This window comes from Lissotriton vulgaris, chromosome 4_1 (genome assembly GCF_964263255.1).
Source record: "Lissotriton vulgaris chromosome 4_1, aLisVul1.2, whole genome shotgun sequence".
NCBI classification, from domain to species: domain Eukaryota; kingdom Metazoa; phylum Chordata; class Amphibia; order Caudata; family Salamandridae; genus Lissotriton; species Lissotriton vulgaris.
The window spans coordinates 1,767,450,736-1,767,469,972 of NC_141691.1; the positions used below are offsets into that span (position 1 = coordinate 1,767,450,736).

The following is a 19,237-nucleotide window of genomic DNA, read 5'->3' on the forward strand; positions in this document are numbered from 1 at the left end:
GGGCTCTGGCCCACACAGTTCTTTAGACCTTGGCCGCCGATGCTACCTGACGTTTACATGCAAGGCTGGATATACTCATACTAACCTCATTTGGCCCGGTCTCGCGACGAACGCTGAGACCTGCCTGGTCGTGGGGCTGAGTGGTACCTCGCATTGCCCTGCCACATTTCCCCCTCACTGTTTGGCGCCACGTACTTTTCAACTGCGACAGCACCCTCCATACAGCCTCGGCGATGGGGAAGTGGGACCCGAATCAGAGGAAGCTAAGCTTTGATAAGACTCCCCTCCTCACTACGGACCCTCCACCTGGTTCGTCTACTGGGGCTGCCAGCTCTGCAGACATGGGGGACGCCGCGACCATGGTCGCTGCCATGATGGGTGAAATGCGCGCTGGCTTTAAGGCGCTTGACACCCGCTTCGACAGCCTCGAACAAAAACTGGCTGACATGGGCCCCAAGGTGCAGGCCCATGACCGACGACTCGACATGGCGGAATCCAGGATATCGGATGTGGAGGATGGTGCCACTAAAATGCTGAAACGTCTGAAGCGTGTCGAGAAAATCCTTAAAGACGTGGCCATAAAAAATGAGGACTTAGAAGCGTGTAGCCGGCGCAACAACATTCGTATCCTTGGTGTGGCGGAGACGACAGCCACGGGCCGTTTTGACACCTTTGTTGAGCACCTCCTCATTGAACTATTCGGCAAGGACACCTTCACTGCTGGCTTTGTGGTCGAACGAGCGCACAGGTCACTGGGACCTAAACCTCGCCCTGGGCAGCCACCATGGCCCATAATCGCCAGGATCATGAACTTCCGCGACGGAGACGCCGCGCTCCGCGCTGCACGAGATGCCGGGGAAGTGCGGTGGCAGGGCACCATTTTGTCCTTCTTCCCAGATTTCATGCTAATGGTTCAAGAGGCACGTCACAAGTATAATGGAGTCAAGGCCACCCTCCGCAATCTAGGTTTAAAGTACGGTATGCTGTATCTGGCCAGATTGAAGGTTGATGTGAACGGCAGATTCCGCATTTTTGACTCAACCGCGGAAGCACAGAACTTTTGTCAAGGTTATAAGAAACAGGGCTCACCATCTGCTTCAGGATCCGCGACACGATCTCCGCCTCGCAACGACACACAGTCCAGTGCTGACCTTTTTGCTGAAACCGGCCAGGGCTGAACGTTCGGTGTTACCTAATCTTTGGGCCTTACTCGTTGTGTTGCTTATTGGATGTGGACTTTCCAGCGTTTGTTGAATGGCCATCACTTCAGGAGTCGCTTGTTGGGACGCCCGCATGGCGTGGCGTTGCTACCCCCTATGGCGAATGCCTTCTTGTCTATCTTCTCTGGGGTTTTATCATTTTTTTTGCAGCGACACTGGTTCATTGAATGGCTATTATTTTTTGTATTTTGCACTGTTGGTCAGCGCTTGTTCGGGGATTGCCTCTCTGGGGATGCTGGGAGGCTGGGTGGTGGTCGGGAACCGTTTTGTTTGTGTGGCCATTTATGTTTGTGAGTGATTGCGAGACTCATGGGAGTAGATTGACGGATGCACGCCTGTTGGTGATTATCTTTGGTGTGGTGTTATGGCCAGGGTAGGTCTGCAGTCTGGCCCGTCCAGACTCCCTTTGATGTCTTGGAATGTTCGTGGTTTGAACACCACACGGAAACGCAAAGCGGTACTGAACTATGCAGCACGGCATGAGGTAGATGTACTTTTTTTTACAGGAGACACACTTGGCGCAGGCGGACACAATCTCCGTGGCTAGGGGTTGGGATACACACACAGTTTTTTCGAGTTATAGCAGATACGCAAGGGGTGTTGCAATTCTTGTGCACAAGCGTGTTCCCTTTGTGTTGACTGGTAGTAAGACGGATGGGGAGGGCAGATATGTGCTGATAACAGGATTGTTGTTTGGGTACAAGATCGCAATGGTAGGAGTCTACGGCCCCAACGTGGATTCCCAGGCCTTTTTTCAAGATCTGCAGCTGATGCTGCTCCACTCTGACGTAGATTTGTTAGCGATGGGAGGTGACATTCATTTATTAATGAATCCAGATAGAGACAGTACTCCTCCCTCTCCGGACTGCAAACCACAGGCCCGCTCAGTGATGGCGGAAATTTGCTCCCACTTTTCCTTAATAGACGTAGAGGCTCGATTGCACTCAAATGCACCTGATTATACACATCACTCAGGTTTCCACAACACTAGCACTAGAATTGACTATTGGCTCCTCTCCCCAGGCATTGCAGGCTGGGTGGATGGCCTGTCCACTCTTCCACGCAAGCTATCAGACCACTCTCCCATCGTGTTAACTTTAGCGATCCCTAGGTTGGGTGGCTACGAGAGACAGTGGCGTTTCCCTGGTAAGGCCCTGCTGGACCCGGTTTTTAAAGAAGGTGTCCGTACTGCCATCGATGTCTATTTTGATATTAATACCGGCTCTGTAGCTTCCTGGGCCACGTTATTGGAAGGTTTCAAGGCCACCATCCGCGGAGTTTGTATTGCCAAACCTGTAGGGGCCCTGCGTGAGATTCGCTCCACCTTGACCCGCATTGAAGCGGATATCTCTATGGTAGAGAGGGAAATGCTTGAGGACCCCTCGGCTGCCCGAGAAGCCAAACGCCTTGAGTTACTCTTGGGATTTCGGGACGCTGCAGACAGGGAACTGCAGTTCATGGGCAAGCACTATACGACGCGTCAGTATGGAGTGGGTGGCAGGCCGGGCAAGATACTGGCGCAAATGCTCCTTCCGCCACACCAGGCAGCTTACATTTCTGACGTAGTTGACTCGCAGGGCACACAACATCACTCCACTCCCGATATATGTAGCACCTTTTTGTCATACTACAAAACTCTTTACACTTCCACGCTTTCAGGGGAGCATCGCGACCCCGGACCTTATTTGAATGAGATTGCCATGGTATACCTAGAGAAAAACATGCAGGAATTTTTGGCCATGCCCAATACGCCGGATTTTATAATTGAGGTCATTGATTCATTGAAGAGCTCCTCAGCTCCGGGCCTTGATGGTTACTCGGCCGATTTTTACAAAGAATACAAGAAAGAACTTGTACCGCGGCTAGTCGAGGTTTATGCGGAGGCGCTGGAGTCGGGCGTTCTCCCGCCCACGCTCCAGGAAGCGGTAATTGTTTTACTACCCAAAACAGGTTGTGACCCCTCCTTATGTAGCTCTTATAGGCCCTTATCCCTCTTGAACTTGGACTACAAAATTTTGGCCAACGTTCTTGCAATCCGCTTGGCGCTACTCGTGGAAACCATCATTTCGCCGGCCCAGTCCGGATTTGTCCCACATAGATCCACCTCTCTCAATCTTCGGACACTATTTTCTGTTTTGCACAGAATTGACCCCTCCACCCCGGCTGTAGCAGTGTTTTTGGATGCGGAGAAACCGTTCGACACCCTGGAGTGGCCCTTCTTTTTATCGATCATGAGGCGAATAGGCATGCCCGCAATGTTTGTGGCGACAGTGGAGTTACTGTACTCAGCGCCCACAGTCCGGATACGTTTAAATGGCACCATCTCTGAAAGCTTTACACTTTCTCCAGGCACCCGGCAGGGATGCCCCTTATCCCCGCTCCTGTTCATCCTTGCGATGGACCCCTTGGTGCATCATTTTCAAGAGAAACACCTCCATAGAGGGCTTCAGTTTCGCACCGGGCCACTCCTCGTCTCTCTGTACGCAGACGACTCGGTCTTGTATGTTCGGACTCCTCGGACCAATTTGGAGCCACTGTTATCGGAGATAGCCCGCTTTGGCGAATATTCAGGCCTCAGAATAAATTGGCATAAATCGGTCATTTTTCCGCTTGCCCCCTCCACCTCGCAATGGACTTGTGCCTTTCCTCTAGAATGGTGCACTGACTCCGTGAAATATCTGGGAATCCATATCCACCTTGACACGGTGTCCGTTATCCGTTTGAACTACAGACATGCCCTAGATTTCTTGGAAGACCATACGGAGTGCTGGCTTAGTCTCCCCTTGTCCATGGCTGGCCGGATTGCCATTATCAAAATGATAGTCCTCCCTCGGTTTTTGTATTTATTCAACAATATTCCAATCCCTCTCACCAAGATTTTTTTTCGCAACTTCGTTCCTTACTATTGCGCTTGGTGTGGGGCGGTAAAAACCCGAGAGTGGCCTGGTGCACATTGACCCTTCCTTACGAACGGGGATGATTCGGAGTACCAGACTTTTTTCTTTATTATTTAGTGGCACAATGTTCGTATGCGCATCCCTGGTTTCACCCACACGCCAGAATTCCTTATCTGAGGCCTGAGACCGATATGGCGCTTCCGGTGCCCCTTAATTCCATCCTTCCTAGAGGGCTCCCCCGGGACCCACAGGACATACAGCCAATTTCCATTACATGCTGGGCTTGGGATAAACTGCGATGATTACTTCGCATTGAGAAATTGTACTCTTCTGCATAACCCTCATTGGCTACCCATCACAGGCGAATCGGTGGTACAGCACACATTATCCAAATACCAACTGCATACAGTCGGGGATCTCTTCCCGGACGGTCATGTTTTCTCCCTGACGGAAGACCACTGCTTCGCTGACTGAACATTTATGGACTCTTTCACACTGACTATACTCCGATCCATGCTCCGTGCTGAATTGCCCACATTCCCGCTCCCTCCTGAGGACGCCCCCGCACTCACATTTATAGTACAGAACCAGACTGGGTCGCACGTTGTCTCTAAGCTCTACAAGCTATGTCTGGCTTCAATTCCTTCCTCAGGCGCAGCGGTGCGCACCGCATGGGAGGGCGACCTGGGCATCCAGATTACAGACTACCAATGGGCGACGTGCTGTGCTACCACTAGGGACGTGTCTAAAACAGCAGACATAAACTTATACACTTTAAGTTCCTGAGGAGGATGTATCACACTCCCGCACTTGCTCATAGAATTGACCCTAGCAGGCCACACTGCTGCCCTAAATGCAGAGCCCCGCAGGCGGATTTCGCCCATCTTTCCTGGACGTGCCCGCTTTTGCATGAATACTGGCTAAAGGTGCACCGTGTTTTGGGGGACATATTGGGTATGGAGTTGCTACCCACCCGTGAAATCGTGTTGCTTGGCTATGTTGCAAATTTCCCACGTTCTCTCCGCAAACTGGCATCCATTGGCTTTCTTTTGGCAAAAAGGGAGATAGCGCTGCTCTGGTGCGCTAGGCGCGCTCCAACTGTCCACGCTTGGCTCCGTAGTATGGCCTACTGCAATGTTAACAGTGTAGAATATTCAGAAAAGATTCCGTCTGCTTCCCGGCCAGTAGACATTTGGTGGCCATATCGGAAATATGTTGCGAAACTCACTCAGGAGACACAATCCCAATCGATTAATTCCATTGTACCAGAGGGGGTGGGCTAGGATGGGCTCCGTGGTGGCTCCGTGGTGGCGCTGTGGCCGACTCCATCATTATTTCAGTGTAATTTACGCGAGATCTACGCAGCAAACTATAGCTGTTTGGCGTACTGGTTGTTGGCATGGGGGCTCCATAGGCTGCTTTGTGCTGTACCTGTGTCACTGTTGAACTCTATTCCTACTCAAATGGTGTTAAATGAAAACTGGCCAGTAGCAGGGTGTATTGTTGTTTACATTTCTCGATACGCCTTACTAAAATTGAGACTATTCTTGTGCTGATTGATCTGCTCTACCGTTCTCGCAAACTTACAGATATGATTTGTTTTCTGTATGTTGTTTATTTTTTTCCGTTCCTATATGATTATTGTAATTATGGTTTCATCAAAAACAAAATTGTACAAATGCAATGTGTCATGCAAGAAGTCTGTGATCCCTCTATGCGAATATCTGATTACTGGATAATGCTCCACTTGGTGCTTCTTGTCCGTTCACCTGATTCTTCTGTATGTAAGAGTGGATTGCTTATTTGTGCAATAAAGATTTAAAAAAAAACATATAAGCGTCAGCTCTCTATCAATACAGGGGTAGCAGCCAGACTGGCTGAGTAACTGGTAGTACAGTTTACACAAAAAGTATGCTTGCCTGTCCCTGTTTTACTTCATACAACATATAACCGTCAGCGCTTTGTGCTAGGGGTAGCGGCCAGACTGGCAGAGTTACTGGAATTACAGATTACACAAAATATATGCTTAACTGCCCCCCTATTCATCTGTCTCTGAGAGGAGAAAAAAGAAAAATATAGAGGGGGTATGAAAGGGGGGAGTGGGGGAGAAGGAAGTTAAGATGGAGAGAAAAGAGGGGGGGCATAACAGAAGTTTACTAAACCCTCCGTGGTATCCTGATCTAGTGAGGGGTGTGGTTTTGAGCCTGTTATATGCTTTTGGTTAGCACTGTTCAAGGCAGTACGTATGAGTCTAGGAGCTTGCCCAAGGACGACCACATGCCCCTGTTGGATTGTCTCCATGGCGTGTTTCGTAATTCTGTGTTGTCAGCTCCTCTCAGGTACGTCACCCAGTTGAGCCACCCCTTGAAGGTGGCCTTAGAAGTGTCTTTCAATTTGGTGAGTACTATTTTGACTGCTGCTGTTGGCAGATCTAGAAGGACTCTGTCTTGTTGCGAGTCTAGCTCTGATGTTAAGAATGTGGTGGTAAGTGTAGCAAACTCTTCTTTTAGTGTGCATCCTAACATTTTGTTTATGAAGGTGAATATTCTGTTCCAAAATGTTTTAACCTTTGTGCAGTGGTAATAAGGTGTGCCAGGTCCCCCTGTTCCCTGTCCCAATTCCAGAAGCGTTTGTTTTCCCTCAGACCCTAACTGTTGCTCTGTTGTAACAGCAGTAAGTGTCTACTCTTGATAACGAGTCTGAACATGCGACGCTTGCATCGTATCCATAGGATTGGTGCACTCCTAGTAAAGCATCACTGTGTTCAGATACTTATTCTATGTGCTTCACAGTTTTTAGATCTCGCGCCTGCGATGCATATGGCGAAGCCATATGCCATCGCGCAGGCGCGTTACTATTGCTGCCGGGTCTGCTTCCCAGGAGACAGGAGATGTCACGCGCACGCTCTGGAAAGCGATCGGCGCCGGCCGCGCGCGCGCGCGTTTCCCAATCTCCTGTCTCTCTGGGAAGAACTCGTATTTTGTGGCCCAAGACGGAGCCTGAGCGCCCCAAAGAAGCCAAGGGACCCCCCAGAAGGGACGGGACTGCTGGAGACCAGGGGTAACTGTGCCGTGCCACGTGGACGAGTTTTTCTTTTTTATTTTACGCGTTTTTATACAGCCCGTACTTTACCCGAAGGTGTCAGAGTGCTTCACAATAGGAAGTGCTGGACAGGGCGGGGGGGCGACCAGGAAGTAACAGAGCTGCCGGGTGGCCATATGTCGGGGTGTCCGTCCTTCAGTCCTGGTGGAATATCAGTGCCCCTTCTTTATACGGCCCCTCAGTGCCGAGGTCAGCTTCCTCCAAGACTCCCGCACTTCCTTCCAAGCTCGCGCACTTGAAAGGGAAGTTCAAGTGGAATCCTCATTTCATGGTCAAGGCGCCACATTTCATTCGGGGGAGCTGGTTTGTGTGTATTGTATAAACAAAGGCCCATCTCCCGCCTCTCAGACACCCCTCCCCTCTCCCCCTTCCAGGAAATGTACAAGTTTTCGCTCAAGTGCAAGGTTACACTGCACAGGCTCTCGCTGACAGAGCCCCCCCCCCCCTCCTTACACTGAGTACAACCCACGTGTGCCCGGGGGCCGCACCTGACGTCACTTCCACAAGGAGCTCAAGCTTTTGCCGCCTCCGTCCGCGCCATGCCAGGGCGCGCGTGCAGCACTCGTGCTGTGCAAAGTGTGCACGTTTAAATAACACAACACATGACACAATCTGCGCTGTTTGCAACATGTCCCTGATGCAGGAAATCAAACAACTGGGTGCGCATTTTGTTCTTGATGGAGGCAGATTAAACAATGCACCATCTGCCCCATGGCCTCGGTGTAGATGAACGAAAGGACTGGCTGTAAACACTGCACTTTGTGCAGCATGGCCTGAGTGTTGATTGATTTAAGGACAGACTATCAAATCTGCTCTACTTACAGCACATGGTTGGAATCAGCAGTCACAGAGACTGTAAATACTGAACTATTAATTTCATAAGATGAGTGTTAGCAGACACGGAGACTGTAAATACTGCACTGTTTATTTCATGAGATGAGCGTTAGCAGACATAGAGACTGTAACACTGCACTATTTATTCTATGGGATGAGTGTTAGCAGGCACAGAGACTGTAAACACTGCACTGCACTGTTTATTTTATGGGGTGGGCGTTAGCAGGCCCAAAGACTGTAAACACTGCACTATTTATTCAATGGGATGAGTGTTAGCAGACACAGAGACTGTATATACTGCACCATTTATTCAATGGGATGAGTGTTAGCAGGCACAGAGACTGTAAACACTGCACTGCACTATTTATTTCATGGGGTGGGCGTTAGCAGACACAGAGACTGTATATACTGCACTATTTATTCAATGGGATGAGTGTTAGCAGACCGAGACACTGTATATACTGCACATTTCATTCAATGGAATGAGTGTTAGCAGGCACAGAGACTGTAAACACTGCACTATTTATTTCATGGGGTGGGCGTTAGTAGACACAGACTGTATATACTGCACTATTTATTCAATGGGATGAGTGTTAGCAGGCACGGAGACTGTAAACATTGCACTGCACTATTTATTTCATGGGGTGAGTGTTAGCAGACACAGACTGTAAATACTGAACTATGTATTTTCAAGGGGTGAGCGTTAGTAGACACAGTGACTGTAAACCCTGCACTAATTTTTCATGGGAAGAGTGTTAGCAGACACAAAGACTGTAAATACTGCACTGTTTTTGTCATGGGATGGTGTAAGCAGACACATAGACCGTAAACACTGCACTATTTATTTCATGGGGTGAGAGTTAGCAGACACAGACTGTAAATACTGCACTATGTATTATCAAGGGGTGCGCATTAGCAGGCACAGTGACTGTAAATACTGCACTATTAATTTCATGGGATGAGCGTTAGCAGACACAAAGGCTGTAAACAATGCACTATTTATTTCATGGGATGAGCGTTATCAAATACAGAGACTGTAAACAACCCACTATTTATTTCATGGGATGAGTGTTGGCAGACATAGAGACTATAAATACTGCACTATTTATTTCATGGGATGAGTGTTGGCAGACATAGAAACTGTAAATACTGCACTATTTATTTCATGAGATGAGCATTAGCAGACATAAATACTGTAAACACTGCACTATGTATTTCCTGGGATGAATGTTAGCAGACACAGAGACTGTAAACACTGCACTATTTATTTCATGGAGTGAACATTAGCAGACACAGAGACTGTAAACACTGCACTATTTATTTTATGGAGTGAACATTAGCAGACACAGTGACTGTAAATACTGCACTATTTATTTCATGGGACAAGTGTTAGCAGACACAGACTGTAAGCAGAGCACTATTTATTTCATAGGATGAGTGTTAGCAGACACAAAGACTAAAAACACTGCACTGCACTATTTATTTCATGGGATGAGCTTTAACAGACACTGAGACTGTAAACACTGCACTATTTATTTCAAGAGATGAGCATTGGCAGGCACAGAGAGTGTAAACACTGCACTATTTATTTCATGGGATGAGCGTTAGCAGGCACAGAGAGTGTAACACTGCACTATTTATTTCATGGGATGCGTGTTAGCAAGCACAGAGAGTGTAAACACTGCACTATTTATTTCATGGGATGCGTGTTAGCAGGCACAGAGAGTGTAAACACTGCACTATTTATTTCATGGGATGAGTGTTAGAAGGCACAGAGAGTGTAACACTGCATTATTTATTTCATGGGATGAGCGTTAGCAGACATAGAGACTGTAAACACTGCACTATTTATTTCATGGAGTGAATATTAGCAGACACAGAGACTGTAAACACTGCACTATTTATTTTATAGAGTGAACATTAGCAGACACAGTGACTGTAAATACTGCACTATTTATTTCATGGGACGAGTTTTAGCAGACACAGACTCAAAGCAGAGCACTATTTATTTCATAGGATGAGTGTTAGCAGACACAAAGACTAAAAACACTGCACTGCACTATTTATTTCATGGGATGAGCTTCAGCAGACACTGAGACTGTAAACACTGCACTATTTATTTCATGAGATGAGCATTAGCAGGCACAGAGAGTGTAAACACTGCACTATTTATTTCATGGGATGAGCGTTAGCAGACATAGGGACTGTATACGATGCACTATTTATTTCATGGGATGAGTGTTAGCAGGCACAGAGAGTGTAAACACTGCACTATTTATTTCATGGGATGAGTGTTAGCAGGCACAGAGAGTGTAAACACTGCACTTTTTAGGTCTCGATGTATATGGCGAAGCCATATGCCATCGCGCAGGCGCGATACTATTGTTGCCGGGTCTGCTTCCCAGGAGACAGGAGATGTCACACGCACGCTCTGGAAAGCGATCGGCGCCGGCCGCGCGCGTTTCCCAATCTCCTGTCTCTCTGGGAAGCACACAAGCAAGCCCAGCAAGCCCCGCCAAGGCACCACGAGTGAACGCAGTAAGAGTTGTGCAGCCCGCATTACTATGCGCCCCCTCTTCAGCGCCACTCTAAACAAGTTTTTGCAGGTTGTGTCCTGTGAGAGCTCCTGCAGCAGGCAGGCTGGGGGAAACCTGAGCTCGGGCAGTGACAGCAGAGCAATGCTGGCTGCAGGCAGCCACGACTCTCCCCTCCTCTCGGTTGCTTACACGGACCACTTAACCGGGGAGTTGGGTGTCCAGACTCTGCACGTGGCACGCTCGGGGTGATCTGCGAGAGTCCTGGCCCCTGGAGGATCCCTGCCCCTTCCCTGCTTCAGAGCCTTCAGTCTGCCAGGCTGGCACGAGTAAGTATACATTTTCGTTAGCACAGTCTCTGCTTGATGGATGTCTTCATTTTATAGGCACCCGCTCTTGTCATCCTCCTGCTTTCACCCCAAGAGCAGTGTGCGGCTAGCTCGGCTCGAAGTGCTGAGCACTCACTGCCTGGTCTCGTCAGCTCCATTGGTTTTACCCCAAGATCAGCGGCGAGCTCCACCCTGCTCTCACAGCTGTGAAAATTAAAAGTCTTGTGTTTTTTGTGCAGAGCGAAGTTATTTTTCAACAACCAGCTGTTCCTAATGGCCCCTTGAGTCAAACGTTTGTATTTCTCGTTTGGCCCATCTTAGCTCACTGCTCAACCCGGTAAAAACCAATAGGGAAAACAAACAATCTTTTCTGTGGCGAACCCTCCCTTGAGATCATGGAAAAATAGGCTGCTGTAAATATTGCACGGTTAATGGCTGCAGATGTCTGGGAGGTTAAATATGTGTTGGGTTTAAAACCAGTGGCTTTCAGTGTTTACTGACAGGTGGCTTTGTTACTGCCACCAGCACGTGCCTATTTCAATGAGGGCGACAGGCTCTGTTATTGTTAATAGTCTGGGAAGTAAACTTTCAGCGGACATCCCACTCGACACGCACATTGTTGTCAATGTATGGCGGGACTTTAAGTAATTAAAAGCACCACCACATCCACCACCACATCCACCACCACATCCACCACCACCACATCCACCACCACCACCACCACCACATCCACCACATCCACCACATCCACCACCACATCCACCACCACGTCCACCACCACCACGTCCACCACCACCACGTCCACCACCACCACGTCCACCACCACCACCACGTCCACCACCACCACATCCACCACCACATCCACCACCACATCCACCTCCACCCCCACATCCACTACATCCACTACCACCACATCCACCACCACATCCAACACCATCACCACATCCACCACCACCATATCCACCACATCTACCACATCCACCACATCCACTACATCCACCACATCCACTACCACATCCACCACCACCACATCTACCACCACCACGTCCACCACATCCACCACCACCACCACATCCACCACCATCACCACATCCACCACCATCACCACATCCACCACCATCACCACATCCACCACCATCACCACATCCACCACATCCACCACCACCACATCCACCACCACCACATCCACCACCACCACATCCACCACCACCACATCCACCACCACCACATCCACCACCACCACATCCACCACTACCACATCCACCACTACCACATCCACCACTACCACATCCACCACTACCACATCCACCACTACCACATCCACCACCACCACATCCACCACTACCACATCCACCACCACATCCACCACATCCACCACCACCACATCCACCACCACCACATCCACCACATCCACATCCATCACCGCCACATCCACCGCCACCACATCCACATCCACCACATCCACATCCACCACCACCACCACATCCACCACCACCACATCCACCACCCCCACATCCACCACCCCCACATCCACCCCCACCACATCCACCACCACCACATCCACCACCCCCACATCCACCACCCCCACATCCACCCCCACCACATCCACCACACCCACCACCACCACACCCACCACCACCACATCCACTACATCTATGTGTGTGTGTGTGTGTGTGTGTGCTCTTTGTGTGGCTCTGTGTGTGTGTGTGTGTGTGTGTGTGTGTGTGTGTGTGTGTGTGGTTGCACATGCAATAGGTCTCACATTTGCGAGAGATTAAGCTATTAGCATTATAAATGAAAATGCCATTTATTTATCTGTTTTCAAAACAAACACATACATTAAAAATTGTCATTTACAATGCCAATAGCTCTAACTTTTGCAAAGGCGAGACCGTTGCATTGTAAATGCTTGTCTTTTCCTAGACTCCATTCCTAGCGCACACCCCATGTTCGGATCAGTTGTTGAGGCAGTGAGCCACAGCTGTTCCCTAGTTTCTAAGGAAGGTTGTAGATCAAGTGAATGTTGTCCCTCCCTTTCCAGTTTTCTCCTCCCCTTTGGGGTACACCGGCGACAATAAATCCTTGGGTAGCCACAAGGATACCTTGCACCCCACTCTGAAGCTCCTGTAAGGTGTTCCCTCCATTTCCTACTTCCATAATTGTTTGTATTGATTGTATTTGCAGATTCGCTCGTTTTGCTTTTTTGACACCCCCTGTAGTTAGGCACCGAGGGAATCCAGTCGCTTTGTATTTTTATTATTATTATTATGTTTCTTATATAGCGCCTGAATCGACCCCCGAAGGGGTATCTCCGCGCTTGCCTTGGGAACCGTCCTGGCTTTTCCCTGTGAGATAAGCCCCTACAGGGCATCCCCAAGGTGAAAGCCAGGCATCCCGCTGCGGGGGGGGGGATGGGCCGTTGTGGAGATTAAGCAATCTTAATGCCCAGAGTTGCAGAGTGTTAACCCATGATTAGGTCAGGCACCGAAGCGAGAATTATCCAGTCCATGGACATTTGAGCTCAAGACCCTGCCGCGTCGGGAATTGAACCCTGGTCCCGGGTCTGACCTCTGCTTCCAGGTCTGCCTGCTCTAACCAGTGAGCCACACTTCTCCACCCTATAGTGGAATGGAGACTTCACTTACTACTATGACAGTTGGGCAGTGTCCTTCCTGGTTAATTTTTTAATTTAGTCACCGAAATTACCTGGGTCGTTGGAAGAAAGGGAGGCGCAAACTTTTACGCCAAGCCAGAAAGGGAGCTGCCAGGGCCGCAGTGGAGTCCATACAATTGGTTTTCCTTCAGGTAGAAATGGGCAAGAGTCACCGGTGCTTAAAATGGAACCCAGGGCAGCGAGTGTGCCCTCAAAGGACAGCAGAAGGTTGGACCACCAAAGTTCAAAGGCAGAAGACTCATTAGGACCCCTGGAGAGCGCCCCCTTAACCAGGAAAGCCTCTAAACCATCGAAGGCGCGTTACAGCTCTATTAAGATGTAATGAAATCCTTGTTATTTCAATACAATAACGTTGTAACATGCTAACTTATCGGTAGGTGGTGATAGAGCTCCACCCTCCCAGGATAGCAGCGAAGGAACATACAGCTAAGTGTGCTTACTAACCACAGTATGCGGCACTCTACCTGGAGGAGTATTCTCCTGTCCTTCCACAAAGCAAATGTACACTTAATTGCATCCCATCGCGTTGTTTGGATGCTTTCATTTACGTTTAAAAGCATCCTTGACAACTTTAAATGAATCCGCTACAATTCATATCTTGTTACTGCAGGCCTGAGGCCTGTTTTGTATCTCCCTGTGAAGTGCATATTCACAAACTCGTTATCCTGAGAGGCCATTGTCTTCAGGTTGACATTTCAGGCACCCCTTCAATTCACAATCCCCCATCACTATAAAACACATTCAACATGATGGACCCGGTACTGTAAGTAAAATGCTTGTGTGCTGGGCACCTCTAAAGTAAATGAAAACACAAAAAGGGTGATTGCACACCCCTGATGTCATTGGTAGCACAAAGGGTGGAGTGTTTGCGTCCTGCACACCCCTGATGTGTAGCACAAAGGGTAGAGTGCTTGCGTACTGCACACCCCTGATGTGTAACACAAAGGGTAGAGTGCTTGCGTACTGCACACCCCTGATGTGTAACACAAAGGGTAGAGTGCTTGCGTACTGCACACCCCTGATGCCAATGGTAGCACAATGGGTAGAGTGCTTGCGTACTGCACACCCCTGATGCCAATGGTAGCACAATGGGTAGAGTGCTTGCGTACTGCACTTCACTGATGAAAACAGTAACACAAAAAGCAGAGTGTGTAATGGAGACCCATGATATAAATGGTAACACAAGATGTTGTAGAGTCCTTGTGTGCTGGACACCCCTGATGCAAATGGGAACAGTAAGGGTAGAGGGCTTGTGTACTGGAAGCCCGTGATGTCAATGGAAACGGAACAAGTGAAGTGCTTGTGTACTGATACATATCTTGTTCTCGCTTTGCAGGCACCCATGGATATACCAGGCTTGAACCTCAGTCAGCAGGAATACTACCCCTATGTATACTACAAGATTGATTGCAATTTGCTGGACTTCAAGTAACCCATTCCTTGTCCGGAACAGCCTGTGGCGCTGATGGCCCAGCAGACGCAAAGCTGCTGTACAGCACATTTTAACTCTAACCACGAGCTTGTATCTCATTCCCTGTACCCTGGTGCATTTGCAATAGTGAACTATCATTTTCTTTTTAGGAAAATATGTATGTATTTTTGCTTTTAATTAATCAAGTGTTTCGATGTACACTGAAAGAAATCAGAGTCTATTTATAAGCAGAACAATATTTAAAGGTTAGGAATATTCCATGTTAATATAGTGATGTGCATTATTTCCATTTGTTGCCATTGTTTATAAATACCCTGTTTACAGAGGAACATTGTGTAAATGTTTATACCATTTAATTCACTGTATTTAGTAGATGAAATGTTCAGGTGTTGCCGAATTTTGATGTAAAGAATTATGTGCGATATTCAGTGTTTGTGGTCCCTGAACATTTTAAACTACAAGCACTGTCAACCAGCAGAGGAAATAAAACCATCATTTGTGACGGTGTGTGCTGCTTCGTTGTGTGCCCCGGTGTATTGCTTAAAAGTAGCAGCCATTAACAGACCAACCTGAAAGAGAAATCGTTTTCCTCAGAGTCCAGCTCATAACCTCTGGTGCTGGCTGACTGCCTTGCAGTGTGCTGGCATTGTGGAGTCACTGTGCGAGAGCTAGGATAGAGGCTTGCTTCTTTTCTTTAGGCTTCCTACCGATTACGAAATCATTGTAGTTAGCTTATGTGAACACGTTCTGTCACAGACTGACCACCAGTCATTGCTGCTTCTTCTCCTGCTTTCCTTATCATTGAGTGAATGTAAATTAATCCGTATAATATGCACTTTATAATGTATTTGTGCCTGATCACTGGCATTGGTAAAGAACATCATTAACGTTGTTGTGATTTATTCACTTTCAGTTGCCTAATTCCAAGGAGGTGACTGACTCAAACAGTTTACAAGGAAAAGTCTGTGTGGCAATTGTTGTTTGCATAAGTATTTATGGTCCAGCCACTACAAATCTTTTAAGGAACCAACACCTGTTGTGTACATTGTTCCTGGAGAAATAGCTAACATCACATTGCCTGTGGTCATCTTTCCCAAGTTCTGCTCTGGTGAGTGAGCACACAGAATCCCCTCCAGGCCAACTTCTCTGGGCATCCCACTCAGGTAAAAGGCCTTTACAATGTGGGCTGAGCTGTGCGTGCCCTTTCCCCGCAAGCATAACCACACTTGTCTGAACCACGCATCTGCCTTAAACACGCTTATGCGTACTCAATGCAGATAGCGTTCTAGGGTCAGTATGGGCGGCGAGAGGAAGAGGAAGTGTAGCTACGGACAGGTAAGTGGGGCTGGCACTGGGTTTTGGGGGTTACATTTTAGGGGTGGGGCAGGTTTTAGGGCTCAGGGTTGTGGAGCGTCTGGGTAGTTCTTGGACGGGGTGCAGGGTTTTACGGCATGGGGTGGGGTCAGGGGAATGGGTTTGGGGGAATTTTTAGGGGTGGGGGTCGGATTTAGGGCTTAAGACTTGTGGTCGAGGTAGTTTTTTTTAAGGGGGCATTGTTTTGGGCCTCAGGGCTGGGGTTAGGGTCGTTTTTACGTTGGGGCAGGGTTTTAGGCCCCTGGGTGGGGGAGGGGTAGTTTTAAGAGCGAGGTGAGTTTTAGGCCTCAGAGCCAGGGAGGTGAGGTAGGGGGATAGAATTTTGGGGGTTAGGGTGGGGAGGAGCGGTCTGGGTAGTGGTGATCTTTACCACACATATCATTTTACCAATCATGCCTTTACAACAAAGCTGTGCGGTAAAGAATGTGTGGTAAAGGAATGTCTGATTAAGAAGCATTCGTCGTTGAGTCCGTGTTGTAGTGGTTCACGTGGTTCAGCCATGTGTGCCTCTGCCATACAACCTCCCGCTAAGCCCTGTGGTAGAACATATTTTCACTTTTAAAGGCAGCGCCTACTATAACTAGCATTAGAAAATGAACATTGTGCCCTTCAAAACAGCAGAATTTTTTTATTTCTGCTTTAAAAGACGGCAGTTCTTCACCAATGGTACAAGTTTCAAGAAGTCTAACAATGTAACAAACTTAAAATTGACGTTTATGCCTGTTGCCATTTCCTGCCCAGCTTAAGATGATTGACCATGGGGGATTCCTGTTCAATGTACTGCAAAATATGTGGTTTAGTCCCAACATACACAAATGAATTACGTTTCTGTATACTAACCCCACAGATAGATAGTTAGGACAGAGAAAGTGGTGTTTGAACAGATCCAGATAAAGATCCGAAATCTGTGGCAGGTACATTCCACAACATGACACCTGGACTGATTTGCATATGGCCATGTATGAACTGGGGTGGCGGAGTGAGCTAAAGAATGATGATGGATTAAACCCAGATCAGTTGACTGGGGTGAGTGCTTGCAATGTTTAACACTCCGTCCATCATCCCTTTTGGTTTTGCTTGTTCGCCCTAAGTTGGCAGGGTATGCCCAGACGTGGGTCCCTTGCTCACTTTGCCACTGGATTCAACCTAGCCTGGCTGATGACGGCTGATTAGCCAGAAACAGGTCCAGGATGCTTGTTTCCGGTCCAGGGAAGACATGGCTTGGCATTTCGGGCTGGACTGTTCCCATGAGGCACAGGGTCAAGACTTATTTGCATATGTCCATGTCTGAACTGGGTTGGCGGAGTGAGCTAAAGAATGATGATGGATTAAACTCAGGTCAGTTGACTGGGGGTGAGTGCTTGCAATGTTCAACACTCCGTCCATCATCCCCATCAGTTTCACCTGGTTGTGGTACTCATGTAGGTAGTGAATCTTTCTCCCTTTATACTCCCAATATGCTGGTAAATCTCCAAGATGTAGAGACCGATATAGAGAGAGCATTATTATGCCTGATAGCATTCAGCAAAATCCTGTATGTTTCCACAGAAATCACACACGAAGTATGGATCACACAACTACCCCACCTGCAATTGACTTAGAATACAAAACCTTCAAATATTTGGAAGTTAAGATTTACTGACTGAAACTCAGACTGAACGACTGTAACCTAACTAATGCTCTCCCGAATGTCCGAGATTCCTTTTGGAGCAAATTACCATTGTTGGTAATGAACAAGCTAGCCAGTGCCAAAATGATACATCTGCCTCATTTTCTGTGATTTCCACCGTCCCAGTTTACCCGCAACCCCACCCACCCACCCCCAAACCACTTCTGCAAAGACCTGGATGCGGCCTTGAAAAACTTGATGTGGGAGCTGATCCCCCAATAATCTAAATCCCAATATTTAATCACCCTGATATCTGACCAAAATAATTTGGCTCCAGAATGTCAAGTTGGTCTATCGGTTAGAGACTAGGCCCATCCAAAATAGGAAAACGTGGATTTATTACAGAATAGTCCAAATGCAGTACAGAGAAAATACATGAAATGCCATTAGGGCCAATTACAGAAGTACAGGTAAATGCAAAATCATAGCACATTAATCTCTAATTAGACGGAATGTAATGAAAAATGTCAAGTGTCGAACTGATAAAGAGCACTGCATCCCAATAGCAAGTTTGAAAGAGCAAAAAAAGAGCATGGCAAATCACCTGCAAGGAAAATTGTAAAAGAAGCTAAATATCCTGTGAAAGAGATGTCTAAAGGTTTTATAGACAAATCACACAAGCTATTAATATATTATGTAAATTCAGCACGGTATGATCATGATTAGGGTCGCACTGGCAAATCAGTCACACAATTTTCTAAATCATTAGCACTAACCCATTTCTTAAGGTAAGAACAATCTTTTGCTTGCTCCCTCACCAACTGCATTCCGGAAATGAACTGCACAGATGAAACCGTTCTTAAACAACTGCACAAGGACTTCCAGTGAGAGTCCTTGAAAATAATACTTCGAGCACACGATGGAAGCTGCATTCTCAATACACGTTTTCAAACATTAATGTAGATCGCTGTTACATTGACGTCATTCACTTGATGCTCCACAGAAACAAGAGTAGGGATGTCTCTGCAGCAAGACAGTGATTGGGAGGGGAATGGGCTAGAGTAAATTTACTAGAATACCAGAAACGTCATATTTTCTAAGAATATTGGTATATTACATGAACATGTGGCATAGCTACTCTTGGCTTAACTTACACTAGGTAATCCATTGCAAGTGCAACATCATTAGTTCATCGGTAACAGCTCTATGCCTCATTCTAAACACTAATCGTA

General features: G+C 47.7%; 1 protein-coding gene across 1 annotated transcript in view; it reads left to right on the forward strand.

The window, feature by feature from the left end:
- ATP6V1C1 (ATPase H+ transporting V1 subunit C1) overlaps positions 1–15,524 on the forward strand; it is a 484,611-nt gene extending 469,087 nt beyond the window's left edge. Inside the window, exon 13 of the mRNA XM_086966092.1 lies at positions 14,927–15,524. Within this exon, the coding sequence (XP_086822218.1) occupies positions 14,927–15,022 (96 nt within the window). The 3' untranslated portion in view covers positions 15,023–15,524. The remainder of the gene's footprint in view (positions 1–14,926) is intronic.
- The last annotated feature ends 3,713 nt before the right edge of the window (positions 15,525–19,237 follow it).